The sequence below is a fragment of the Scophthalmus maximus genome, chromosome 16 (assembly GCF_022379125.1).
Source record: "Scophthalmus maximus strain ysfricsl-2021 chromosome 16, ASM2237912v1, whole genome shotgun sequence".
Classification (NCBI taxonomy): Eukaryota; Metazoa; Chordata; class Actinopteri; order Pleuronectiformes; family Scophthalmidae; genus Scophthalmus; species Scophthalmus maximus.
Window position 1 is genome coordinate 18,471,502 of NC_061530.1, and position 25,920 is coordinate 18,497,421.

Sequence of the window (25,920 nt, forward strand, 5' to 3'; positions counted from 1 at the left end):
CGGGTATTAGCACTGGCGATGCGACGCAGTCGGGAAGATGATGCCTACGTGGCTAATGAAGAGCATGCCCGGCCTCCACGCCTGTGACGTCGTAACCAAGGTGTTGACCCCCCCGCCCTCACTCCCACCCCACATCCCACAGATGCATGACGGAGAGCCCGCAGGAGCCACTTGCGTGGCCGTGATCTAGCGGAAGAATGCATGTATCTGTAATTCCTCTTTTTGTACCGACGCCACCACAGACTGGGGGGGGGGGGGGGGCGATGAACCACTGTGCTGTGCCCCGTGCATCCTCCCAGACGACTCCTCAGCGTCCGCTAGGCCCAGTCAGCAGCATCCCCTCTCCCTCACCCTCAGCACCAGCTCACAGGACCGCTAGTGCCTGCAGAGCTCCGTTATATCCCTCCTTGCTTGCCTCTTTTTGTTTTCTCGTACCTGTTTCCCCCCCCCCCCTCTTGTGCAAGATCCTCTCCTTCTCATCCCTGTGGTGTGTGTGTGTGTGTGTGTGTGTGTGTGTGTATGTGTGTGTGTGTGTACATGTGTCAAGGATTGCTGTTGCGGTCCAGGGATTGTGTTTGATTTTTTTTAGTTATAGAATATGGTACGGGGATGAAGTGTCGTCTATCTTCTCCTTGAAATATGCAACTTTTTTTCTGGGAGCTTAGTGTTTTCCTGTTTTTCTGCTGTGCTCCATCACATCCCCGAAATTTGTCTCGATAGAAAGACGTGACAGCGTGATTTCTTTCTCTTTTTTTTTTTTTTACCATTACAGTGGGTAAGCCCCGGCCCAAAACATATTTGCCAATAATTCCTCATCTATTTGAAATGAAACGTTGGAGAACGATTTGGAACCCGTGCTCATTCTGCCCTCAGGGGTTTTTTCTAAATCAAAAAGGCGAATACTCTCTGACCCAGGTGGGATGTGGTGCCGCGAGGTCACAGTGTTCCTCGGGACTTCGCAGCAGACCTTCGTGATCTTTGCCTGTTGTCTTTCTCTCATCCATTTTTGGCTGTTGCACTCATCCCTGATATCAATGTCGTGCGTGTGTGTGTGTGTGTAGTGTCGCTCCTTCCTTCCCTTCCTTCCTCCTCTTCTGCTCATTGCTGTGCGTCTTTCTCACTGTGGGGTGTGTTTTTTTTTTCTCCATCTGCTCCTTCCAGGTCCAGCCACATGGGCCATGGCCACCTCCAAACCCGACATCATGATCATCCTTCTCAGCAAACTCATCGAGGAGGGGGACAGCTTCTACAAGGTCAGAGACGAGGAGATCTGCGGCTCGGATTTTTTTTTTCCCGCAGCGTGAATTATAGATAATCTGCGACCCTTAAAAAAACAGTCCCTTAAATGTACATTTAAAAAAAATACTATTTCCACCAGGACTGATCTGATCGTCACTGGCTATTTTTTTCTGCAGACTATTATGTAAAACGAGGCAATCTGTTTCATAAGTTCCCGAGTAAAGTACATTGTTAATTTTGTCTATTTTACGGTCGATAAATACGGATTAGTTTCTCCATATACGTTGATGTAAGGCTCCACAATGAAAAAAAAAAAAGTGATTAACAGAGATGAATGTTTCTTCGTGTTTAGCTCTGGTTTACATCTGGAAGGTTTCAGATTTTTATTTTGTAAAGGAAGGCTGACCGGGTTTCTTTTTCCGCGTGTCCCGACAGAAGGGGAAGGTGAAGGAGGCGGCGCAGCGTTATCAGTACGCCCTCAAAAAGTTTCCACGCGAAGGCTTCAGCGAGGACCTCAAGACGTTCAGGGAACTCAAAGTGTCGATCTTCCTCAACCTGTCCCGATGTCGGAGGAAAATGAACGTAAGTCGGGGAGAGACAAAAAAAAAAATGCTGTCACTCTTTGAGGGATTTACTGAAGCACACTTAACATTTTTTGGGTGTTGTTCAATATTTGTTCTTCTCTGCTCGATCTCTCCAGGACTTTGGGATGGCTGAGGAATTTGCTACGAAGGCGCTTGAACTGAAACCAAAAGCGTACGAGGCGTACTACGCCAGGGCGCGCGCCAAGCGTAGCAGCAGGTACACACTTTCCTCCAGCTACACATGGCGGTCTAAAGCCTTTTGCCAATCGTGAACTAACATGCATAACTGGCATTCTCCTATTTCCTCAGACAATTCACTGAAGCCCTGGAGGACTTGAACGAAGCCCTGACGCAGTGCCCCAACAACCGGGAGATCCAGCGGCTGCTCCAGAGGGTGGAGGAGGAGTGTCAGCAGCTCGACCAGGAGGACGACCACCACCACCGCCAGCAGCAGCAGGACCTGGAGCTGGAGCCTCCTCCCTCCCCTCCTCCTACGCCTCCCCCGGAAGAAGAGGAGTCCCTGTCCCTGTCCCTGTCCATGCCGCTGCCCCCTCCCCCGGAACCCCGGCTGGAGGACATGGAGCCCGTCCAGGACCTGTTCGAGGACGAGGACTACCTGGAGCAGGAGCTGGAGGCCATGTCCATGGGTCTGCCCCCGCCGGATTCCCACAACAACTCCTCCAGCCTTCCCATCATCCACAGCCCACCGCTCTCCCCAACGCATCCAGATCAGATCTATTTGACCGGAGGTTCACCCATGTGCCAGCCCTACGAATATCACCCCACCTCGTCCTCCATGTCCTCTCCAACCCGCGGCACGTACCAGCCCACGTCGCCCTCTTTGTCCCCGACACATCAGAACTCCCACTACCGACACAGCCCGCCTCACACCTCCCCCGTGCATCAGCCATCCTACCGCTTCAGCCCGCCTCCTATGGGTACCGGGGGCCAGGGAATGGATCACCAAAGCCCACCGCCTTCCCCTCTACGCCGGGCTGCTCAGTACAGAGCCAGTCCGCCAGTGGAGAGTGTTTGCCTGTACAGGTCCCAGTCCGGATCGCCTGTGCGCTACCAGACAGAGCAGCTGCCCGGCCGGCCCAAATCTCCCCTCTCCAAGATGAGCAGCCAGCGCTCATTCCAACTGAGCTCCCAGCCCTCGCTGTCGTCCCAGCACCACCAGGCCCAGGGCCTTCGTCTTCAGCCTTCTATAGCCCAGATAGTGCGCACAAACCAGCCTAGCAATGTGATGGGCAACAGCTACAGCGGCCAGATGGGCCACTCCATCGGCGGACGCTACCAGGGGGGTTCAGTGGATGTGGAGAGCCGGCTGGTGTACCAGCCCTCCCTGGACGGACGGTCCATGTCCCAGGTCCAGGCCAGCCTCAGCTCTGGGGCCCTCTGTCAGCACGGCGGCCGAGGAGGGGTTATGGAGTCGGGCCTGTTGAAGGATGAGCTACCCCAGCGCCCCTCCTCTGCCTACCGCGCCAGCAGCGGGGGCCCAGGGGGCATGCGTTACAGCCAGACACCTCAGATTAGCCGCAGCCAGTCAGCCGCCTACTACCCGGTCTCAGAACATGTGCTGGAGCGCGCAAACGCCATGCCCCCCTGCCAGCTGGGCTCCCCCGAGATCCCCCACATGGTGAGACGCCCCGTCAGTGCCAATACTACTGAGCTGAAGCAGCACGTGCCCACCCCCAGGCCTCTCATCCATTCTCAGAGCGTAGGACTTCGATTCTCCCCGTCCAGCAACAACATCTCCACTGGATCCACCTCGAACTTGGCGCCGGGCTTCAGGCCGTCCTCTTCCATCCAGCAGATGGAGATCCCCCTGCAGGCCACGTATGAGCGCACCTGCGACGACATGTCTCCCATCTCCCCCTCGCAGGGCGGCGGGGGGCTGTACCAGGGCGAGGCCACCCGCTCTCGGAACACGCCCTTCATGGGCATCATAGACAAGACGGCGCGGACTCAGCAGTACCTGCATCAGCCCTCGCGGTCCCGGGCCATGACGTCCATGGACTCGGCGATCAGCCCCACCTCGCCCGGCCAGCTGGTCCAGCAGGGCTCCACGTACAGCCCCCCCGCCTCGCTGGGCAACATCGCCTACTACAACAAGACGAACAACGCCCAGAACGGACACCTGCTGGAGGAGGACTACTACGCCCAGACGCAGTCCCCCTCCCTGGGCAAACTGGCCAACGGCTCGCGCGGCAGCGGGGACATCCTGGAGCGGGTCAGCCAGGTGCCCACCTACCCGGACGTCAAGGTGGCGAGGACTCTGCCCGTGGCGCAGGCCTACCAGGACAACATGTACCGCCAGCTCTCGCGCGACTCCCGCACCCAGGGCCCCTCGTCCCCCATCAAACCAAAGAGACCATTTGTGGAGTCGAACGTGTGATGGCCTGTCCGTGGTCCGGTTGGGCTGGACTCGGGCTCGTTAGGCGGCAGGTAGAGGAGAGGCTCAACGGACGATGCTGCGGACCCTTCACACGTGACGTGGACTCACTTAAAGATCTCACGAGAAACAAATCCAGAGAGAGAGACAACCACACAACCGGCACACACATACACACTTAGGGTATTAGACATTATCATACATGGAAAAAATACAACTAACAGTGAAGCGGTTATTTCATCCTCATACTCAATAACAGGAGGGTCCTCACACCGAATCAAAGACTCGTGCACTTCCAAAAAAAAACAAAAAAACGTCGAGTGGCACAAAGTTCCCACACGTGAACACAACAGGCGGGAGACGACAGTACTACTAATAATCGAACTCGACTGTACTCATGGACTCTGTATCCAATCCTCTGTTCTTTCAAAGTGTGCTCTTAAGCAAGGTCGCTCGTAGGCTCTACTCTATGTAATACAATACTCTATGTTCAATACTGTACATTGCTCAGAAAATTACAAAACTGGCTCAACAACTCAGTGCTTAGAGGAAAAATGACAATATTTATAATTAAGTTATATATTGTACATAGAAATAAAAAAAAACAGACCATAGTTTTTTGCGGTTTTTTTTTTTTGTTTGTTTTTTTGAATTGTGTTTGTGTTGATTTCTGCCTTTGTGTCCCACTGCTAGTCACATGGATGTGGGGGAAACCGACCGGGATGAGGAAGGAGGGGCATAGACCAACTTTGAATGACATTATTACCTCTATTGTGTCAACAACAACAACATAAATTTAAAAAAAAAAATGATTGTCGTGGTTTAATGCAAGAAAATGTTTGTTTTCTTGATGCTGCGACATGCCCTCAGTGTAAACTACTGCTGCAACGAACCTTTTTTCCTTTTTTTTCATTGTCCGTTAATCTACAGAATATTTCTCCATGAATCTCTTTGTTCTTGTAAAATGTCAAATATCCTACAGAAAATATGCCCAGTGTGATTTTCACAAGGCCCAGACGAACCTCTTCATCTGTCGACCATCAGTCCAAAACCAACAAACATCAAACAGGGTGATTTTTGCCAGAAAAATGACTGAAATTATTTAAAACGCTTTCCAGATAATTTCCTGTGAAGCCATTAATTAACAAATTCAGCCCTGAGTTGATAAACACAGCCAGAATCGAATGTTTCCCCGAATACGTGCAACTTTTAAAAAGTCTGGCTTTTTTTTTAAGCTGGTGTCAAAAAAGAAAAATCCAACTATGGCACACGTTCCCTGCATCAATAATCGCATCAGCATTTTCAAAACCATTTTTCAAATGCGTCACTTCGCCTCGTTTCTGAGGTAAATTACCATTTTCTGCATTTCTCTTTTTGAAGCATCATCATCCCTGTGAACCCTTTCTATTTTATCTGAGGTCAATAAAACATGTCTGCTTCAACCATCTGCTTACATAAAAACAAGCTCGGCGTCAGTTGCTAGAGTTTTGTACGAGCCCATATATTATCATTTTTCAGGACTCGTAAATCTTGTTTAGAGGACAGACTGCTGTGTAAGACAAAAAAAAATAGGCCTTGAGTGCAATAACTTATGTTTATAGTTTGAATTCCTTTGCTACGGAAACGTCCGATCATCTTTACCGAAATGATTCTGATGGAAAATATTTCTTTAAATCCTGTGGTGGGGGATTTTTATCACGTGACACCTGAGTGTCAAAGTTCGCCTCTGTCCCTCCTCGGCACGTAATGACACCGTCTGTTCATACAGTACATGTGCTAGTAGTGAACGGGTTTAACATGGATTGTGCTCAGCGACTAAAAGCAAGCAAACGCATCCACGCCCGCTGTTCCACACGTTTTTCCACTTCCTCCTGCATTACTCTGTGCTGTTTCTTTTTCTGTTCTTTTTACCCACAATGCATTTTTAACCCGCCACCTCTGCACTAAAAATGCCTGTTAAGTTCCTAACTAAGGGTGCACTTTATGTATTTTACTTACCGTGTTGTCACGATTGTTGAACTGTCGGAGAAGAGCAGGGGGTGTGTGACGGGTCAGAATCCTCTGGCCGGTGATACAAGACTATCAGAGACACTTATTATCATTATTATGATTATGATATGATTTTAAAAAGCAGTGATGAATGACAATACGAAGAGCGAACAAAGTTTTTAAGAACAGGTGAAGATGTACAGACTTTCTAGCACAAGTTGTATATATTCTGGCTCAGATATATTCCACGCCGTCCAGCTCGGGGGGTTCTGGGAGTTAAGATAAGTCTGTTTGCAAAGGGCCGGTCATATTTAAGTATTGATTTAAAAAATTAAAAAAATCTACAAAAAAAAAGAAATCCATCTCCAAACGAGCCAGTCCAATCCACTGGTCCCGCACACGCCTTGGAAATAAGTGGAATCTACTGCAAAGCAAAAAAAAGCAAAGAAAAAAAGCAGACATTTCAGTTTCCAGAGTTTGACTGAATAAGTGGCATAATGAGGATAATCCAAGTTATTTGTACATGTGGGGGCGGGGGGGGGGGGGTTATAGACCATTTGTCTGTAACATTTTATTTTGGTTCTAAGATAAAAGAATAAAGGAACTGTCTCCCGTTCGTCCTCAGTTCCGCCTGCTACCAGAGAATCGCCCGACACTCTTTACAGAAAAACAAAGATGTAAAAGTGTAAGATACTTTTAATTTAAACGATGAACCTCTCAGTGGAGGGATATTTGAGGGGGCGTGTGTGTGGTTTTAAGCTGTCTGTGTATATTAGTTTGCTGTAAATAGTCTGATTGCATGTTCTATTCTTTCCATGAGCTCAAGCAGAAACATGTATAGCGGCGTGCTGGCTCCTGGTGTGTGTGTGTGTGTGTCTGTGTGTGAGTGTGTGTGTGTGTGTCAGAGACACACACACAGTGTTTGGATCAAGATAAGGAGACTGCTGTCCCTGAACTGTCCTCATCATTTTTCCTCAAACCTCACCAGACAAAAAAAGGGAAAGGTTCCTTTTTTTCTTTTCTTTTTTTGGTTCTTTTCCTTTTCTTTAATGTATTTGCTTGCTGAGCAGAGTTCTCTTGTCTGTAAATGTGAGCTTTCAGATCGCTGTGATAAAAAGTTTAATTAAAAACAATAAAAAGAATGTGTTTTTATCTCATGATAACTGATTGTAATCTGTACAGTCAAACTGTATCGGGGTAGGGAGGGGAGGAAATGAACATATTTATAAAGGGTTACCAACTGAAACAGTAATTTTATTTTGCTCATTAGGTGCATTTAACATGGAAATGTCACTTGGTAATTTTTGGATGATTTTGGTCCACGTGAACACGTAAAACACAACAGTAACTTCTACAATATAAAGCAATTCAACAAAATGGTGAAAATATAAAATATTCGTAAAGCTTACAATGTTTTAAAGCTGCAGTTCTTTTTTTCTCGGTTCACTTGGTGGCAACAGAACAAACACTCACATCGCCACATTAATGTTTTTATGAAGAACTTAAACGTAAAACAACAGACAAACCAATATTAACTTAAAAAACACTTAACCTCAACAATAAGTTTGCTGCTTGATGCTGAGCAGGAAGTGAACAGCAGCCTGTTGCTGTTGACAACACTGCATCTGAAACTGTAAAGATGTTAATATAATCCTGTGTTAATATACAAAGTATTGATTGTAGGAGTTCTAAGGTTTTAATTAATGTTTTTTTTCTACTGTAAAATGTTCATGTATGATTACATCTGTGACCTTTTTAACATTTTTAAACTGGTGAATTACTCAGAATTTTACTTTTGGAAACAAGGCTTTAAGTTATTATGTTTAATGATCATAACCCATTTTCATTCTCAATTCATAGCCAACTTTATTCCTGTAATATTATGACTTTTTTAATGCAATATTATGATTTTTTTCTTTCTTTTTTTTGTAATAGTACGACTTTATTCTCATTAATTTACGACTTCGTTCTCAAATTTTTTCTCTCTAAATGTGGCCCCTTATACTCCGTCGTAATTACCTGATGAGGGTCTAATAAACAAATGTGAGTAAAATGAGTACAAGCGATGAACAGCTACTGGAGCTCCTGACCCAACAAGACTTTCACAATCATGTGTCATAGTTTTTTTTTGATGCACAAAACCTCAATCTGCACTTTTTCCCTTACTATTACAATACATATATTTCCTGCAGCTGTGCAGTAAATCAAAAATCAGATACATTCGCCCCCATGTAGCCTCAAGAAAGACCAAAGGAAAGAAAACTACCAGGTGATTCCGCAGGGATTTAAAAAACAACAGTGAAATGAAACCATGAAATCCATCAGACATTAAAAGTGTTTACAGTAACTGTTCCGTCAGAAGAAAGCTATCGTCCTCAAAGGTGTGTAAAACACCTGACCTCTAGTCCTTCTTCTTCCTGTGTGTGAAGAGGTGAACCACTCCAGGAACGAGCACCATGACGACCTGAGGCACGATGACGTATTTGACGAAGAAGAGGCCGTAGAAGAGGCCCTGCGGTTGGACCGGCAGCGGCAGGCGGTTCACGTGGTAAAGCCCCATTGCCGAAATGGCCAGAGACAAAGCCCTCGGAGCCCAGGGCAGAGACCATCCGCCAGGCTTCCAGTACTGGGCCAGTCCCAGACCGAGGAGGGCCCCGCAGTCTCGGGTCAGGGAAGAGAACGGGGCCGTGTCCAGACGAATCCACTCGGGGCGGCTGCACCACTTCTTGGCCAAAGCGATAGACCTGCAGAACAGAGTATATGTCCAGTCAGGGTTAGAGAAACTCCCTCAGCTTCGCCAGACCGAGCTCAGAACTGAGTCGCCACCACCCACTCACCAGGAGAGATCGATTCCCAGCTGCTGTAGTGCAGCGTGCAGCAGCAGAGCACCGAGCACCATAGCAACGCTGCAGCCAAAGAAGAACAGCAGGGGGCGACCTTCTGGGACCCTGCGGTTCAGGACAACCCCCAGAATGAAACCTGATGGGAACGATTCAAATCAGATGGATAATGCAGTGAAATAACATCATCTATCTATCTTTTTTATGTCAGTCCATCCATCTATCTATCTATCTTTTTTATATCTTTCTATGTATCTATCTATCTATAGTGGGAATTGTTTGCCATACAGCCCACTCACTCCTCCTCTCTGTTGCCTGATATACTGACCAGTAATGGAGCCGGCGACGACCTGGTGAGGGAAGTGGGCGAGGATGAAGATCCGGGAGAGTCCGATTGCCAATAGCATCGACACATAGAACAGGTAGGGCGAGACTGACAACACCACGCTGGAGGCACAGAGAAAGAGGCTCCTTACCAAATGCCAAAACATCGATTTTTAAAAAAAAAATTAATTTACAAGAGGCAGACGGTACCTGTGAGTACGAGAGTAGAGAAACGAACCCAGCGAGGACACCACGACCCACCAGACCGCTGCCGTCACCATCGCATGTCCAGACGGACTGCCTGAGGAAACAGACGCCATCTTAAAGCTCCGGCTACACAGGTAACCTGAGTTTTACTGATCTATGATGATTGTCACTTTGCGTTTTGAGGAGCTCGCTCACCTGGTCCAGTTTCACAGGTGGAGGAAAACTGGTGAACTTTGGGCTGCTTGTTGACGAAGAGGCCTGATTCACCAATCCACCAGAACGGCCTTTCGCCAAACAGTATCCTGGGAAAACAGAAAACACATTTAAAAGACATAACTTAAAAAGTTTGCATCGTGACTTTATATAATGTTTGTACTGTGAATGTTGTGATCCCGTCATCACACATTTTTCACAAGCCTCATGTTTTCTGATACGTATAAATATTAAATCTTACATTGAAACCTATATGTCCAAATCCAAATCTTGTCAAACTATCTCTGGACCTCTTACAGACTTTTGTATTAATAATCTATAATAATCCTGATCATTTTTATTGACATTAACCTTTGTTACCTGCCAAGATTTCATTATGTCATCACGTAGCAATGATCAACATTACGTCCCATCTTTTGACACAAACTCTCACAACTGCTTTGGAATTCCGCGAATAATTACATGATTTCTTTATTTTGCTCTTACTGTTTCTTTTTATTAACCTATATATTTTCGTTTCAAATACTAAATTTTATTTTAAGTAAATACTTATTCAGTTTAAATGTAATCTATAATTACATTTTTGCTTTATATATTTTTATATTTTGGATGTTTTTTTAACTTCTGTACAGTATGTAAAACAATCAAAGTCAATAGTCAAATTCTGGGGTTTTTATGCCCGTCTTCGTTTTTTTAAGTAAATAATTACGACAGCTTTGCTCATTTTCCTTTCTGATCACTGTTTTCCCTTTTATTATATATAGTTTCATGAATACATGAGGATAATCAAAACTAAACGAAAAAAAAGTAAACTAGACTGCACAGTATGGTTCCGCGGGTGTCTGTTTCAAATCGGACTAGTGCACGGGGATGGACCGGGGTTGCTCTGCATCACTTGTCCCGGAAGCTGCGACGTCAAAATAATAACATATACAATCGTCTCATTGTTCACAACAGTAAATGAATAATAAAAATAATTAAGAACAATATATATGTCATTACAGCTGAGTGGCACCGGCTGGTTTGTTGATGTGAGAAGGAAGTTTGACGCTAGCTAGCTACATGCTAACATGCTAAAGTTTTTTTTTTTAAAAAGCGTTAACAACAAAGACAAACATTGGGCCTGTGCCTCACCATTTAAACACCAGGTTCAACCACTCCGAAACGGCTGCCACCCAGAGCACCGCCACTCCAGCTCGCCTGCTGACGAAGTAGGTGAAGGGGAAGAGGAGCAGGAAGGCTGCCTTGGGATCTCCCATATGAGTGACGACCAGCCATAATTGTTCCTGACTCATCGCCCTCTCTTGGAGGGTTTCGGCGAACAAAATGCCTTGAGTGTGCACCGCCTCCATCCCAGCGTCCTTCTCCGAGAACACGAATATGTGTAGGTTGGGGGGGGGGAAAAGTCAAAATGCAAAAGCTGGTTTGTTTTTGTGTGTTTAGCTGTTGTGGCTTGAGTGAAGCCAGCAGTACCGCGGATTGGACAGCGGCTGTATCATGCGATGGAAGAGACAAAGCCGCCAACTTCCTTCTTCGTTTAATTAAATAATATCATATTGCCTCGGCAAATAAACTATTTGACGGAGTATATTGATTATAAATATACATAGTTTGAAATATATTAAACTGTAAATATGACTGGAATATTCGAATAAAAATGACCCCCACGCACAACGCGATTGTGACATTGGACACGCCCCCACGGCCGCGTCACCGTACGACATCACGTCGCTCTTCACGTAAGGCAGGCGCTCCGGTTTCCTGGCGGAGAAGATGGCGGCTCCTGGACCGGGGGAGTATTTCAACGTCGGGAGCCATGTCTCTTGCCTCACCTGCCTGGGCCAGCGGCTGCAAGGAGAAGTGGTCGCGTTCGACTACCAGTCCAAGATGTTGACCCTGAGTATCCTTCGCGTGTTGCTCGCCCGCGGGGGGATAAGGTGATGGCCGGCCGGCCTGCCCGGCTGCAAGGGCCTGTAGGGTAACCGAGAAGATGTCAAATAGTGCTCCGCGCAGGCGTAATTGGTGCTCGCCCGAGTTCCCTGTCGTTAAGCGTTTTTAAATTTTTTAAATTTAATGCGGGCCGCTCATCCATGTATCAACTATTGAGGAGCGAGGTTGTTGCGGGGGTCGCCCCCCGGCGTCGCGTTACCTCCTTTCGGAGGCGGCATGTGTTTTGAATCCACTCATTGTATTGCCGGACCTCAACATGGATCACTATCTGGCAAGGGGACCCAGTCGGGCATCATGGCTGTGTGCGCTCGCTCTCGAGCCGCCGCTGCTAGTTAGCATAGCATAGCTAGCTGACACTCGGCGTCGCTCGCTGTGCGGCTCGTGAACACACACTTTTTTTTGATTTTACCTCCCACGGTTTGCGACGCCGCTACGCGGAGATGCCAACGGTTATTTACATTTGGTTTTTCTCTAAACGGGGCCCGATGCGAATGGACACCGAGGACCGTCCACGCTTACACGCTCAACCGAGCCGCGGTTAGCCGCTCATGCTAACATGCTATGTGTTCACACACACCGCCGCTGCTAGCGCGTTGCACGGAATTAGCATTCACGGGCTTATCAGCCGAGCTCGCCCCCGCGCCTCTTACGATTCTAGTGACATTGAACTTTATGATTTTTTTCAGCCAATGGTCTTGTGAATTCTCTCACTCGTTTCAACACGATGCAGGTGACACGGGCGGCGTGGGGCTCACTTACAACCGACGCTAGCTCCGCCGGTCGTCTACACCCATTCATGGGGGTCCGTGTGTATTAGAAGATCTTTTAGGAGGAGATGTAGTCACACCCCCCGTGTTTTACACTCATTTAAATTCTTACACGAGTTAGAAAAGACACCGATTTAATGGCGTTAACTCAGTGTTGGAGGTTTGACACTTTCCATCACAGGCCTCAGAGCTGGTGTGAACCTTTTGACAGGTATTCAAATATCGTCAGGGTCAAATTCAGTTTTTATTTAGACCAATAACACACGAGCACATCCTACACGTTTACACTATGCGATCTTTGATGTAGTCTTAAAATCCCCTGCACCAATTTGCACCATTGGAACACTTTAATATATTTTTTTGTACGATCAAGGTCAAGCTTTTAACGCCTGCACCTTCACAGAAGGGTGAATCCTGTCCTGGCTTTATCTATTTTGGGGGCATGCAAAAAAGAAAAAGATCAGTTCGAGAGTTGATAACATCAATACAACAGAAAATTGGTTTAAAGATATTGAGGGGAAAGTCGGATGTGCAACGGAAGTGGGTTAACAGATCTGACTCGGGGGCAAATGAGGCCGATGCCTCGATTGTCGGTATTTTCAGAAAAAACACCGATTTTTTTCCAGATCAACAACATTTACCCTTTTCATATGTTTGGTGGGGGGGAAATGAAGAAGGACTTAAACCAACAGGAAATGAAAGATCAAAAACGTATGGACCGGTTTAGTTGACTAAATCAGGACTAATTCAGGTGGAATGAGCCGGGCGTTATTGAGATGGAGGCACATTTGAAGGCTGCCATCGGGTAATTCACTTTAAAAAAGCCATTTGATTCAGTCGATTATTTTTTCTTTTAAAGCAAAGAAAAGTAATTCAAAATTCCTTTAAGTGAACTGTGTATATTTGCACAACTTTTGCGCAATTTGACACATTTCTAACAAGTCTTCATTCATTCATGCAGGGTTACTGTAGGTGGCAGTATAGCTGCACGCTGTAACTGGCGCCACCTCTCACTGCCCATGTCAGATTCAGCCACAGTCCTTCCTGTGTCAGTAATCTCCTCTGTGCAGTGTTAACTAACGGGCGCTCAGGTTCATCAATAGTGATACTGTGTTTTGTGATGCGTTGTCCTGAAGTTGTATGTGTGACCTTGACTCGAGTTCTTCCCAAGAATGTGCTTCCTCCAGCGGCAAGCCCAACCTCAACGACGTCATCCTGATCAACTTAGCCTATGTTTCCGACGTGGACATTATAAATGACCGCACCGAGACTCCACCCCCACTAGCATCACTGAATGTTAGCAAGGTGAGTCCGTCAATTTACACTCTGTTCTTTATGTGTGTGTAGGTGTATGCCTCCAGTGATGACGATGAAGAGTGTGATGGGAATGATTTGAGTCCGAGATTAAATTCAAAGTTAAAATACCTGAAAATGAACATGTGAGCCCCGTCAGGGTCAACAGTCATCAGTGTCAACCATGGAGATAAAAAAAAAACTGTCAGTTTTTCTGAAATGTCCACCTCAAAACATGATGGGACAATTCTGTTGTCTTGCAGTGCCTTGTCATCAGTCTCGTTCAATTAATGTTTTTACTGGTGACTGAAAACAGTTGATCATCCTTATTGGCTTCTGGTATAACGAGGCTTGGAAGCAAAATGCAGGAGGTCACTGTACACCCTCCACATTAAGCCAAGATGCTGCTGTGTCTGATTGCATTTTGATGAACCTGTAAAAATGAAATAAAAACTATTTAGTGTCCGGACCCTGAACTGGGATGCAGCAACAACAGCAGGAAGACTTGATGTTTATAGACTTAAGTAAAAAAAAAAATGTGTAAATTACGCCTTACCTACACAGGCACCTATGTTCTCTAAAATAAGAAGCTGTTCCATGGTGTAAATCTGTCCAATCTGTTGATGTTTGATGTTAGAATCTCCTTTTGTTCCGCTCATCTCTTCACAGCTTGCCAATAGAGCACGGACAGAAAAGGAGGACAAGCTGTCCCAAGCCTATGCAATCAGTGCAGGGGTTTCTGTGGAAGGCCAACAGCTATTCCAGACTATTCACAAAACGTAAGAACCTCCACCATGTTTTTTCTTTCTTCAGTCGCTGCTCGGGTCAGTGGGATCAAGCAGGCAGCAGCAGGTAAAGCCAACGTGAAATCTTCTACGGTGAAGATCAGAAGCATCAAAAGTTATAAGCTTCTAAGAGTGTGTCGTTGGGCAGATCACATGAGGCATTTATGCCACCTGCGATTGGCTTATCTCGCCTTTTAAAGGGCTTTTCGGTCTCAATTTACCTGAACTCGACAAGAAGTTCATTTCATGGGTTCAAACACAGTTCAAAATAGACCTGCGGGTATTTAAACCTAATGCACAATGTATTCAACCTAAAAAGATCAACAATACAGTTAGTTTCCCCTCACAGTTCATAGTTTACCGCCTCAGCCCCCCCTGTCAAAAATCATATTTCACTCCCCTAATGATCAGGTCTCAGGTCCTGATTAGTAGGAAATGAAAGATTTGAGAATGTTTCTACCTCAACTTCTTTACCAGTGTCACACCAGCTCAAGTCTAAAAACTGAAAGTCTGAACAAACCATTCTATTCAATAGAAAACAGTTCAAAGTTCTGAAGCTAAAATGTAAAAACGCACAAAGTCCTCTTTAAAGGGAGCTCCTGTCCCCAAAGCTCCTCGTCAGAAGTCCGGCTGATTCCGTAAGATCATGACATCACCATGTTACAGAAGTGCATAAGGCGCGGCTTGTCTCAACTCCCCCAAACAAACTTCATGTTGAGTTCAGGAGCTGGTAAACGTCTCAACTGGACACAAACGAAACATAATCATTTCCTGTTATCATTAATTCCTGACGTTATTTGACAGGATCAGATTTGAGTCTCTGAGGTCTGATCCGGCCCAGATCTTATGCCAGTATCGGACAGTTATTCAACAACACCTGTCACGCCATGATTTAGTGAAACATATTTCTTGTATCATCTTTTGTGCAGGATGCATCGATTTTCAGTTTAATCAGTTGCATATTTCAGGGCCACGTAAAATCCCTTTCCCCCTGGGCCTTTAAATTTTGTTGAAGATCAAATGCATCCAAATAATTCTGTAATATATGGGTTCATTTTTATTATAGTTTCTTTTCCCCAATAATGGTTATGAAGTATGAAACCTGTCTATCGTTATATCTAGTGTCTCCTAAATGATTTTATACTTTTTTCCCTCCGCAGCATCAAAGACTGTAAATGGCAGGAGAAGAACATAATTGTGATGGACGACGTCGTAATCTCACCGCCTTACCAGGTCGAGAACTGCAAAGGCAAAGAGGGAAGCGCTTTAAGTCATGTACGCAAAATAGTAAGTACGTTTTCAATATCTTTACTACATTTCACTTAAACTGTACCACTCATGGATTCCCCCATAATAAATAATCAGGCATATCTACAAGAGCAATCTACACTTTACACTACCAGCACAGACATTAGTACAAAGGGTTTGGTGACGTCACTCAATTCCCAGCATAGCTCCACATTAGCCAACTTTTCATTGAGGGAGGATATGAACTGCTTATCACAGATCAAACCCCAAAACAGAAATGGTTATTGTTGCTTATGCTTATTTCCAAAACTCTGCTAATTTATGCAGTTTGTCAACATTTAATTTGAAAGCGTGTGTTTGGTGCAGATCCAGACGGACTGACGTCAGACGCTTGATGTGAAGATACAAAAAATATTATTAATGTAATATTAGCGAGTAATCATGGGGATGTTTTTAAATATGCTTTTTTTGTGATAAACGGCCTTAAAAAAATCTAATAAGCATCAAATTCTCACATTGTAGAAGCTGAAACCTGCAAATGTTTGGAGAAAAAAAGACAGTTAGTAGAGTTAGAGGCAGACAGATGCTGGATCTTTGGGCTGATACTGATTTTAAGGAGTTGAAAAAATTCAGATATCAGTATATCTGCTAATATTCCATACACTATATATAAACTATGAAATGAATACTGTATGAAGCCTCGTTTTACCTTCATTTCAGATTAATCTTTTTTTTAAATCTAAATGACCTGAAGCACCTTCTTCCACATTCTGTGCAAATCCATTAATCAACTTATTATTGCAGTTCTGTTTATACAGTCCTGATTGTAGCCCAGATAATATATGAATTATCACAATAATATATATTTATTTTTTAATTGACATTGCTGTGATTGTTTTGTAAAACTTAAAATAAATCTGCTTTCACGTTAATCCCGTGTTGCTCTGCCATCGACACGATTCATGAGCTCACGTGATTCTGGGTTTGGCAGAAGGAAGTTCCAATTATTTCTCAGAACCGACGTCGTTGAGGTTTGTCCGTAAAACGTTTTGTCTGTCCCTCGCTCCCGCAGGTCGAGAAACATTTTAGAGACGTGGAAAGTCAGAAGTCCATGCAACGTTCACAAGCACAGCAAACACAGAAGGACTCCACTTTATCTTCTTGAGTTGGCAGCGCGGGTCGTCCGGGGACGGCGACGCAGGTGGTTTTGTTCCCACTGCCAGACGAAGTCGGCATATTCCTCGTCCTCAGTCTGAGACCACAAGGAGGAGCGCTGAGGGCCCTGGATCCAGAAGATCAAAATACCATTAAATGAAAAAAAAAAAACGAAAAAAAGACAAAAAAAGAAAGAGGAAAGATTAAATCTTAAATTAGACTTTATAAAGAATAATTTAAACATGAACCATAAAGCAACCATAGTTTCCTTAACTAACTTGTCTCATTCTGCCCCCACTCCTCCTCCTCCCTCCCCCCCTGTCCCTGAAAGCCTTTTTTCTTTCTTTCCGCCCTCCTTCCTTTTGCCTTCAGTTCCATTTCGAAAAGAGAAAACTAGAGCAGTCAGAAAGGCTTGTTAGCTTTATTTTCTGTCATCGTTTCCTTTTTTGCTGTATCCATGTTCTATTGTCTGTATTTTCTGTATTTTAAAAACAAAATGTGACTTGAAATGCCACACTTTAAAGGACATTTTCTAAAATAAAAGTAACAAAAATTCTGACTGTAATACTGTAATTTAAGTTTTTGAAGGTCTCGCGAAGAAAGATTTTAATTCAACGGGTTGCGACACGCTTTTGCTTTTTTAGGTTAAATCGCAGCCAAATTTCAGGTTGGCTGCAGCAGTTTGATGGTGAATATACAAATACATCAATTGGGGGATTTGCGGCGGCAGCTGACTTATTATTTTTATCGGTTTATCTGCAGATTTCTTTCTTGAGGAATGTGGGAAATGTTTTTGTTTAGAAAACGTCAGCACAGAGCACAACTTGACATATTTTAATGTCGGCTGGTTGGTTGTTTTTTTCAACCAACAGAACAAACCCCCCAAAATATAAAGTTTATTTTAATGAAGCACTAATAAAACATGGAAATAATCAACATCTGAGAAAATTAGCAATTGACTAGAATTTGTATAAAATGATGTACGGTTAGTTTAATAGTGACATAGTTTTGAAAAAACGTGACAATGTTTTTTACATTGTCAATGATGACATGATCTGATTTAATTTTGAGATCAAATTCCGGACTCCTGGCTGCCAAACCTGATGATGCTGGTAGGCACCAGATCCACTCTGGAGTCTCCTGATGTCCAACTACAGCAGGTATAAATATGTTAACTGCAATTAATGTTAATGTGCTTATTCTACATTGCTCACTTTGTCTCGGACCTGCAGTGGAAGTATGTAGTTTTACTTAAGTGAAATTAGTAATATAAGTTTAACATACTAGTGAAAGTACAGAAGTGTTGTGAGCTGAATATAAAATATCACGTTCTTAAAACCCAAAGTTAAATTGTGCTTGCTGCTCGGCCACAACGACGACGAGCGTCAGATCTCGGCTGTGATTGGTTCCCTGGTCAGAGCAGAGCCAAACCGCAGGAACAAGCTGAAGCTATGAGTGACACAGGCGAGAGAAATGATTGGTTTGATCTGTGGCCACATGTTGAGGTGTGGCCTGGTATTTGATGCTTCAGCCAACCACACAGTATCCCGTGTCATTCTATATTTAAATTTCTTGTAAAGCTTTTATTATATTTTACTATAATCTTCCATGTGCGACTACATTTATCGTAACCACCGTAAAAGGAGACAGAGGGAAGAAATGCAGAAGAGCCCTTTAAAACCCTGAACAGAGACAAAGGTAAGAGGATTAAAAGTTCACTCGTTTAGTTTTGTAGAAAAAATCCAGATCATATGCTGAATTAAATATATTTTTTAATAGACACGTTCATAATCCTTGTGGATATTGTGCTAATATTTTACATTCCGTATAAAAATGAACAATTTACACTAGATTAAAAAACTGTTCTTATGAAATTTATTATACATATGTGAGAATGCAGCAACAAATAACGTTTATTATCAAACCATCAGAACTGTAGCCATCCCACTTTAAAAACAAGACCACATAAATTAATTAAGCTTCCCTTAACATGTAAAATATTCAAACCATAAAACAATGAAAATATTTAAGACTAGGTTTTGGAGTGGAAGAGTATTCTTGCTGTTGTTACCCAGTATCAATCATCAGCGTCACGTTTCGGAGCAAAGAGACGAAATGTAAACATGAATCCAAAATAAATAATTTAATTGCAAGAAAAAAAAAAAAAAAAAGGAAAGCTTGAGTATTTCTACTGGAAGGCAAAGACAATCAACACTGGCTTCCAACGTCCAACCATCTCAGCTCGTAGAGTTTGAATCCTGAGAGGTCAGCGAGCCGCGGCAACTTGTGAGTACAAAGTCGTGCAGCGGCGATCTCGTTCCTGCGCACGCGAACGCAACTAGTTCTTTAAAAAGGTCGTCCGTTGAGAGATCGAGGGGTTTCAGCCGTCGATGGCTAGGATGAGCGCAGTGCCGAAGATGCCCACGTTGTGTCCAATCAGCTTCATCTGGTTCCAGAACTCCACCTTGCGGCTGTGGTGCCAGTAGCCCAGGTTGCCGTCGATGAACAGGACCACCAGGGGCAGGACGGTGGCCAGGATCTGAGCGGCCAGGCGGACGTAGCAGCCCGAGAGGAAGGCCAGAGCCAACACGCCGAACAGCACCGCCAGCAGCATGAGGGTGATCTCTCCACCCGGGATGTGGTCCAGGTAGGCCTGCCGGTCCTCTTTGCTGTTCTGCAGGGAGTACACCTAGTGGGGGGAAAGTGGTACTGCAGGATTTAAAATGATAAAACAGACCAACAGACTCTGTAAGCTCAGTTTTAACTCCCTAACCTTTAAAGTAGACATACGCAGAGTGCGAGTCTTACCATGCAGATGAGGTAGATTCCCAGGAAAACCTGTCCAGTGGACTGCAGGGATCTGCTGCGAGATTTCTGCCTGTACACCTCCCCGGCCCCGCTGGCCAGAACCAGGAAGCCTCCGACGATAGCCAGCGCTCTGGAATACATTCGTACCTGCGTCGGGCAAACACAGTTCAAGCTGTGACAATCTCCTGAAATGTTATTCTCCGATAGTGACTGATGGTGATGACCCAGAATCCAGTTTGTCCCTTTGTGTATGCGACACAGATCTGTTTCTAATTAATATTTCAGCGTTTTTTTTCTGGGCCACTTGCTGTCTAAAACAGTCAAGAGTTCATGAGTGTGAATGACTTAGGAATACTGATTCATCGCAAACAAAATCAAAGCCAGAGGTGAAACAAGTGCTTTCTTTAAAAGACATGGCTGCATTCTACAGGGGAAAAAACTACAGTATAATAAATGATAATGGGAAACAGTGAACATGACCTAAAGGTAAGTCAGGTGGACACGGCTGCTTGTCTGCGTTACCTTGAGCCAGTCGCCGTAATGCACCTGCTCGCCGACGTACGACGCGTACGTGCTGACCGCCAGCTGAACGGCGGCCGCCATCGCGAACCACCTCCTCTTCACCCCGAACGACATGAAGCTGGCGCAGAGCACGGCCGCCGCCATGTCCACGTACAGGTACGGGATGTGGATGTCCGGCTTCCTGGCGATGACAACGGAAAAGATCCAATGGTAAATCTGATTGAGTCCATACAAGTAAAAGTCTTACTTTTATTTATCTGATCAAATAAACTTGACCTTATTAAGGACGACGGCTGCAATTGACTGATCATTTTAACACTGACTCATCCATCACTTGATGATGTGATTACTCGTTTAGTACTGGTGTTTTTTTTCTCAATTCAAGTTCTATATATTTGGTTGTATGCGTCTATTTGTTTTTTATTTACGGTTAAACTAAAAAAAGTCAAGCCTCAATTACATTTCTTTGTCATGAAGGCTTAATAATAACAATAATCATTGACAGATTCATTTGTATATATATATATATAAAGGCCGATTTATCAGTAACCAAGATCGTGTACCCCCGAATATCGCTATTGTCATCGGGCCCCAAACATCCATATCGGTCGGGCTCGATCTGTTTCAGGCTGCGACTAATGATTCTTTTCATAATCGATTAATCTGTTGCATATTCTCTCGATTAATCGATTCGTTGTTTGGTCCATAAAATGTTGAAAACTTTTGATCGTGTTTCCCAATATCCCAAGATGATGTTTTGTTTTGTCCACACACCAAAGATATTTTAAATTCCATCTGCACTATTATGCTCAGACAACAGAGACATTTTATTTATATACTTCTATTTATATAATTTTATACATGTTCTTACGTACTGTTCTTTTAAAGTGACACGTTTGCTATGCAAATGCAGTTTATAGTTTACATGTGCAATGACAATAAAAATGAAAAATTGACTAATCCATTGACTTGTTGCGGCTCTCACTAAGTTAAATGTTTAATGAATTATGATGCTGTCGATGATAACGAACAGGAGTTTAAGTACAGGCTCATTGTCTCTTTAATCATACAACACCCATCAACTCAGACAGAGGTGAAGCTAAGATGTGGTTGCAGGCTCGTTCAGAGGGGTGTGGTTGTCTGAATGAGACCCAACCCACAACACACACCCAGCGTGCACCACAGATCCAAGCTGTGATTGCACGAGGGGAAATTACAGAGCGGTCAGCTGTCCACACAGGAAATTACAGACCAGCCAAGAATATACAGTACATCGATCTTCTCATTTAAACAACTCCACGTGTGCTGCAGCCTTACAGGCAGCTCGGTCCAGCTAGCCGCCAGCTGGTTTACGCTTTCAACAGGAAATTGTACAAGACAATCGTCCGCAAGTAAACAAAAGTAGTCCAGTAAAAACTGCAATGTATTTATCTAAACTTCGATGCTGAGTTCGGTTGAATTGCGAGTTAGCTCGTTAGCTCACATTAGCTTCGTGAACATGCTACGCTAAGCGCCACGCCGCCTTTTACCTCTTGGAGTCCGCTCGCTCGGCGAACAGCATCAACATGCAGAAGCAGTTCCAGAAGCCGAACCGGGTCAGAATGAACGCCCCCAGCTGACTGATGAACTTTAAAACCTGCTTCCTGCTGGGAGCCGCCATGACGGTTGTTCAACGGCACGTTCGATCCGCGCAGGCGAAAAACAACCACGTACCGAGTGGACATCCGGGTTGGAATAACTATACATATCGAAATAAAAGCACACAGCGCTCCACACGCTGTTTGTGTGTCGTACAGTTTTAACAGGGAGCTCTTATTTTGAAAAGACGTTCTCGTGTCGGGACAAAGCCCGTCCTCTCATTGGTTGACTGATCAGAGTGAGTCGGACAGAAGACAAAAACACGCTCAACACCGCCACCTACAGGACAAGACGGACAATCACAGGCGATGTCAGCGGTCATTAGAGGAAAATGTTTTCAGTAACTAAACTAAAAACTAAAATTGTCGTTCTAATTTTGTATTTTGAAAAAAAAACAGACTGAAGTGACAGGATAATCCAACAGTAAGACCTAAAAAAAAAGAAGAAACCCAAACATTCATGCTGAAAACAGGGGTTTTAAGTTTTACCCGGTTTTCCCTTTTCCATCTGAAATGAATGAATGAATTTGGCCCCTCTAACAATATAGATAATTGTTCTAATAGTTATCACTTATTCATTTAATTTATTCATTTAATTTAATTCATATTTTATAAGAAAAGAAAAAGTTCAAAGTCAGAAGTCAAGAGTCTCCTTGTAAACCACTAAGAAACGTTTGATTAGGCACCAATATTTTTCCGATTCTAATTTCTTAAATATGTCTTCCACAAATTTGTATTACCATACCCGATACTTTTTCAAAGCCTCCACCACAATTTCACAATAACCATTCCGGAGAAGATATACAAATATGGTTATCTTAATATATGATTTTTCTTTTACTGTTTTATATAATATGAACTCTTTTTAAATCCCTTTAAGGCCCTAAATCAATGCAACATGGCAGCTGCAGGCCCGCAGGAGAGGAGACATCTTCACACTGCTCATTTTGTCAGACCAACAAACCCAGAGATATGATATCAAACATCATGCAAACCTCAGGGTTTTTGATTCATTGTATGTCCATCAACCAATCAATTCATCGTTTCAGTGCTAACATGAACTGAAAAGTCTAGAGCTCGGCGACACGCCGGGCCTTCACCATGATCAGGAGCATCTCCTTGCTGCTTTTAATCCAGGGTGACGTGCACAAGGTTAATCTTGAGTAGATGAGTCTATAGCCCAGATCCTGAAAATGGCTTATTGCGAGTCCTGCTCAAGGTTTAGTTAAGGATCACGTCATTTGTCACGTCTCGGTCGAAATGTCGGGGCGGAGGTACAGTGGAGCTGGTTTTATAGAAACTTGTATAAACCTAAGTCTGGGTGGTGAAAGTTGTTCACCCCAGCTACATTAACATCACTTTTAATAAAACTGAGGGGTTTCGGTTCATCTTGGACAAACCCTTTCAAGGAAGTCGTCGGTTTTCAAAGACAAAAAGAAACACACTAACACATTCAGCATCAAGTGAAAAAATGTAGGTCATCAATATGCAGTTGATGCTAAAAATAATAAAATAAAGCAAACAAAATCGGAAGGAAAACAGATGGATTCATTCACAATGTATTCATTGCCCTGCCCTGCATTAGTAAATGTCTGTTTCCTACTTAGTGTCCACGGCTAGATTGACATTGGAGAAGACTAAGAGCAGCTGATTGGATGAGAATGAAAGATTAAAAGCATATAATCAAATCAGCGATGAAGGAAGACTTGGCCTCCTTCCTCTTGGCACAAGGCGCCGCTGTGCCCATGATGCACTGCGGCGTGAACAGAGTGAACCCAACTCTACGATTCATGTTCCTCTTCAAACTTCAGCCCAATATTTACACCTCTCGAGAATTATTTGATTATATGGATTAATATATAAAAAGCAACAGAGAGGAAATTCAGATCAAACTGATCCTACTATCTTTTTGTCAGTGACAGATGGTTTGATACCATTTCTTATTTCAGTCTCTCACTTTCTCCAGCGCGTCGTCCAGATCTGTGAGGACGTGTGCAGCTCCTCCCTCCCTCCCTCCCTTCCTCCTTCCTGTTCAGGGGTTATGGCACCTGATTGTTTAATCCCATCACGGGGGATTGGTGACATCAGGCCCAATCCCGCGGCGGGGGGATCAGCTGGGATGAAGAGCAGTGGGACGAGCGCGGATCAGTCAGTGTGAAGAGAGGCGACCGGGGCGACAGCGAGGCAAACAGTCGATGAGCTCCTAGGAGCCAACACAGTTCTCAGATTCTCAGGGGGATCCTGACATTCAACAGGTAAAGATTTATGACTGCGGCGTTTGTCCCTTCTGGATTATTTCTCATCTATCTTGTCAAAAAAAAATGTTTTTTAAGTTCAACTTTTTGGGGCATTTGTTGTGACTGTTTGACATCCTTCAAAAACGAGCGTCTCGATCTCCTCTTGCAGCCGCGATGGCTCGGGATATGTCAGATAAGGAAATCTTGAAAATGGAGCTGGACCAGCTGAAGAAGGAAGTGAGCACAGCCAGGACACCGGTGAGTGAACGATGCAGAACTTCCGTTTGTCTCGTTGTGGGGGAATAACAAACCTTCATCATCATCCTCATCTTCATCGTCTGTGATTTAACAACCTCTTGTCATGGCTTCAGTGTTTCCATTGTTGTGCCTGTAAAAAACCAAAAAATAGCGCTTACGTTTGTTTCCAGGTGGCTGCAAACTGTGCAGAGACGATTGCGTTCGTCGAGGGACTGCTACCGAACGACCCGCTGATCAAGGGCGTCTCGGACGAGAAGAACCCCTACAAGGGCGACAAGGGAGGCTGCATAGTAACATAGCACAGATGCATCCAGGGAAAAAAGAAGTCTCCCTGTTTTTTGTTTGTTCTGTTGTACAGTAGAAAGGTCGTGTGACCAGGAGACAGACGCACGCCCTCTCCCATCACTGGATTACCGTGTATGTATCTGTTGATATGGAAAGCGTTGACTTGTCAATTTGTAATTAAAATGCAAATAGCTGTGCAAACAAAGCTTGGACCTGACCTGGCGTGACCCGGCTGCTCTGGTTTATTGACGCACGCGAGGGAAATCTCGCTTTTACCGTCTCATTTTTTTGGATCATATTGGTTTAAGGGCGACGTGAAGCTCATACTGTGCCTCTGTCACTGCACAAAGCCGGAGAAGAAGCCGAAAGAAGTTGCGCAGCTTCCGCTTAGTCTGATTCCTAATAGGATTTCCTCCGTCGGCCACACGGGCCCCCGTCGACACAGAGCCGCTTCCTGTATCAAAGTTTCTAATCTTATTCCCACGGCTTCCATTTACAGCTCTGCGTCCAGTTAGTGTCATGTTCAACCCTGGGAAACAACAGAGACTTTGTTTTTAACGTTTGCGATGCAACTATCGCCGTGATTTTTAAATATATATATATTTTTGATACAAACCGACACTGTGACCTTGGGGGCAGATGGCATCAGCGCCGTCGTAAAACCTCGGCCCTGTTCCAAGAATACACTGACCTACTTCGGCCTCTTATCATTCAGAGGAGCAGGGGGAAGGGTCAGTGTTTTCACTCGGGGAGGAGCGTCAACGTTTCAGCTCGGGCTTAACGCAGGGGTCAAGACAACTTCTAAACTTTGAGCTCCGGTTGTAGCTCAGATCATCAACATCAGAGGGAGAGAGATTGGACAGACAAGCAAGATAACACACTTAACCAATTACTGATAAAAAAAAAACAATAAATGGCGATTATGTACAACTAGCTAATTTAATTATTGATGAAAACAGAATGCATTCAATGCATAAGAGCACTGAGGTGGAGAAGAGTATCGGGTTATATAACTGAATATCTTCTGTGAAAAGGTCAAGACATCGGGTTGAGATATAATCATTTTTGTTATGGTTTCATTTGTATTGATTTTGTGAGCCTTATTCAGGGAATTAAAAACCAAGAAACTTCAACATTTCATTTGAGACTAACACCAAAATGGAACAAGACCCATGATTAAAGTT

The 25,920-nt window shown here is 44.3% G+C and overlaps 5 protein-coding genes across 16 annotated transcripts in view; 3 read left to right on the forward strand and 2 right to left on the reverse strand.

The window, feature by feature from the left end:
* The window catches only part of tanc2b (tetratricopeptide repeat, ankyrin repeat and coiled-coil containing 2b), a 118,320-nt gene extending 110,950 nt beyond the window's left edge, over positions 1–7,370 (forward strand). For all 11 annotated transcript variants that reach the window (XM_035612324.2, XM_035612325.2, XM_035612326.2 and 8 more), the window contains 4 exons: positions 1,162–1,253; positions 1,675–1,821; positions 1,940–2,040; positions 2,133–7,370. In XM_035612324.2, the coding sequence (XP_035468217.2) occupies positions 1,162–1,253; positions 1,675–1,821; positions 1,940–2,040; positions 2,133–4,221 (2,429 nt within the window). In that variant the 3' untranslated portion in view covers positions 4,222–7,370. The remainder of the gene's footprint in view (positions 1–1,161; positions 1,254–1,674; positions 1,822–1,939; positions 2,041–2,132) is intronic.
* Positions 7,371–7,440: 70 nt separating this feature from the next.
* Positions 7,441–11,362, reverse strand: g6pc3 (glucose-6-phosphatase catalytic subunit 3). The gene is made up of 6 exons (XM_035612395.2): positions 10,926–11,362; positions 9,774–9,880; positions 9,582–9,672; positions 9,376–9,494; positions 9,045–9,186; positions 7,441–8,951 (listed from the first exon to the last, which is right to left on the reverse strand). Exons 1-6 carry the CDS (start codon positions 11,141–11,143, stop codon positions 8,609–8,611), a joined length of 1,020 nt encoding a protein of 339 aa, XP_035468288.2. The 5' UTR covers positions 11,144–11,362; the 3' UTR covers positions 7,441–8,608.
* Positions 11,363–11,509: 147 nt separating this feature from the next.
* lsm12b (LSM12 homolog b) lies at positions 11,510–17,545 on the forward strand. 2 transcript variants are annotated; one of them, XM_035612429.2, is made up of 5 exons: positions 11,510–11,691; positions 13,680–13,813; positions 14,471–14,580; positions 15,747–15,877; positions 16,907–17,545. In XM_035612429.2, the coding sequence occupies exons 1-5, from the start codon at positions 11,565–11,567 to the stop codon at positions 16,921–16,923; spliced, it is 519 nt and encodes a 172-aa protein (XP_035468322.1). In that variant the 5' UTR covers positions 11,510–11,564; the 3' UTR covers positions 16,924–17,545. The 2 variants fall into 2 exon arrangements, with proteins under 2 accessions (XP_035468322.1, XP_035468321.1); XM_035612428.2 differs by having other exon boundaries at positions 11,512–11,691; positions 15,747–15,873.
* A 1,199-nt stretch (positions 17,546–18,744) lies between these two features.
* Positions 18,745–22,038, reverse strand: tmem101 (transmembrane protein 101). The gene is made up of 4 exons (XM_035612413.2): positions 21,849–22,038; positions 20,320–20,500; positions 19,798–19,944; positions 18,745–19,678 (listed from the first exon to the last, which is right to left on the reverse strand). The coding sequence occupies exons 1-4, from the start codon at positions 21,977–21,979 to the stop codon at positions 19,370–19,372; spliced, it is 768 nt and encodes a 255-aa protein (XP_035468306.1). The 5' UTR covers positions 21,980–22,038; the 3' UTR covers positions 18,745–19,369.
* Positions 22,039–24,053: 2,015 nt separating this feature from the next.
* gngt2b (guanine nucleotide binding protein (G protein), gamma transducing activity polypeptide 2b) lies at positions 24,054–24,953 on the forward strand. Its single transcript, XM_035612436.1, has 3 exons — positions 24,054–24,211; positions 24,363–24,451; positions 24,622–24,953. The coding sequence occupies exons 2-3, from the start codon at positions 24,368–24,370 to the stop codon at positions 24,748–24,750; spliced, it is 213 nt and encodes a 70-aa protein (XP_035468329.1). The 5' UTR covers positions 24,054–24,211; positions 24,363–24,367; the 3' UTR covers positions 24,751–24,953.
* Positions 24,954–25,920: the final 967 nt, after the last annotated feature.

Bases quoted from the DNA above. Each gene is read 5' to 3' on its own strand.
- tmem101 (XM_035612413.2), bottom strand. From the start codon at position 21,979: ATGGCGGCTCCCAGCAGGAAGCAGGTTTTAAAGTTCATCAGTCAGCTG. The intron at 20,501-21,848 runs GTAAAAGGCGGC...TGTCATCGCCAG, and splicing joins GAGCGAGCGGACTCCAAGAG to GAAGCCGGACATCCACATCC. The intron at 19,679-19,797 runs GTAAGACTCGCA...TCCCCCCACTAG, and splicing joins GAATCTACCTCATCTGCATG to GTGTACTCCCTGCAGAACAG.
- lsm12b (XM_035612428.2), top strand. From the start codon at position 11,565: ATGGCGGCTCCTGGACCGGGGGAGTATTTCAACGTCGGGAGCCATGTC. The intron at 11,692-13,679 runs GTATCCTTCGCG...GTTCTTCCCAAG, and splicing joins GTCCAAGATGTTGACCCTGA to AATGTGCTTCCTCCAGCGGC. The intron at 14,581-15,746 runs GTAAGAACCTCC...TTCCCTCCGCAG, and splicing joins TTCCAGACTATTCACAAAAC to CATCAAAGACTGTAAATGGC.
- gngt2b (XM_035612436.1), top strand. From the start codon at position 24,368: ATGGCTCGGGATATGTCAGATAAGGAAATCTTGAAAATGGAGCTGGAC. The intron at 24,452-24,621 runs GTGAGTGAACGA...GTTTGTTTCCAG, and splicing joins TGAGCACAGCCAGGACACCG to GTGGCTGCAAACTGTGCAGA.
- g6pc3 (XM_035612395.2), bottom strand. From the start codon at position 11,143: ATGGAGGCGGTGCACACTCAAGGCATTTTGTTCGCCGAAACCCTCCAA. The intron at 9,495-9,581 runs GTACCGTCTGCC...CTGTGCCTCCAG, and splicing joins CTCTACTCTCGTACTCACAG to CGTGGTGTTGTCAGTCTCGC. The intron at 9,187-9,375 runs GTCAGTATATCA...CGTTCCCATCAG, and splicing joins CGTCGCCGGCTCCATTACTG to GTTTCATTCTGGGGGTTGTC.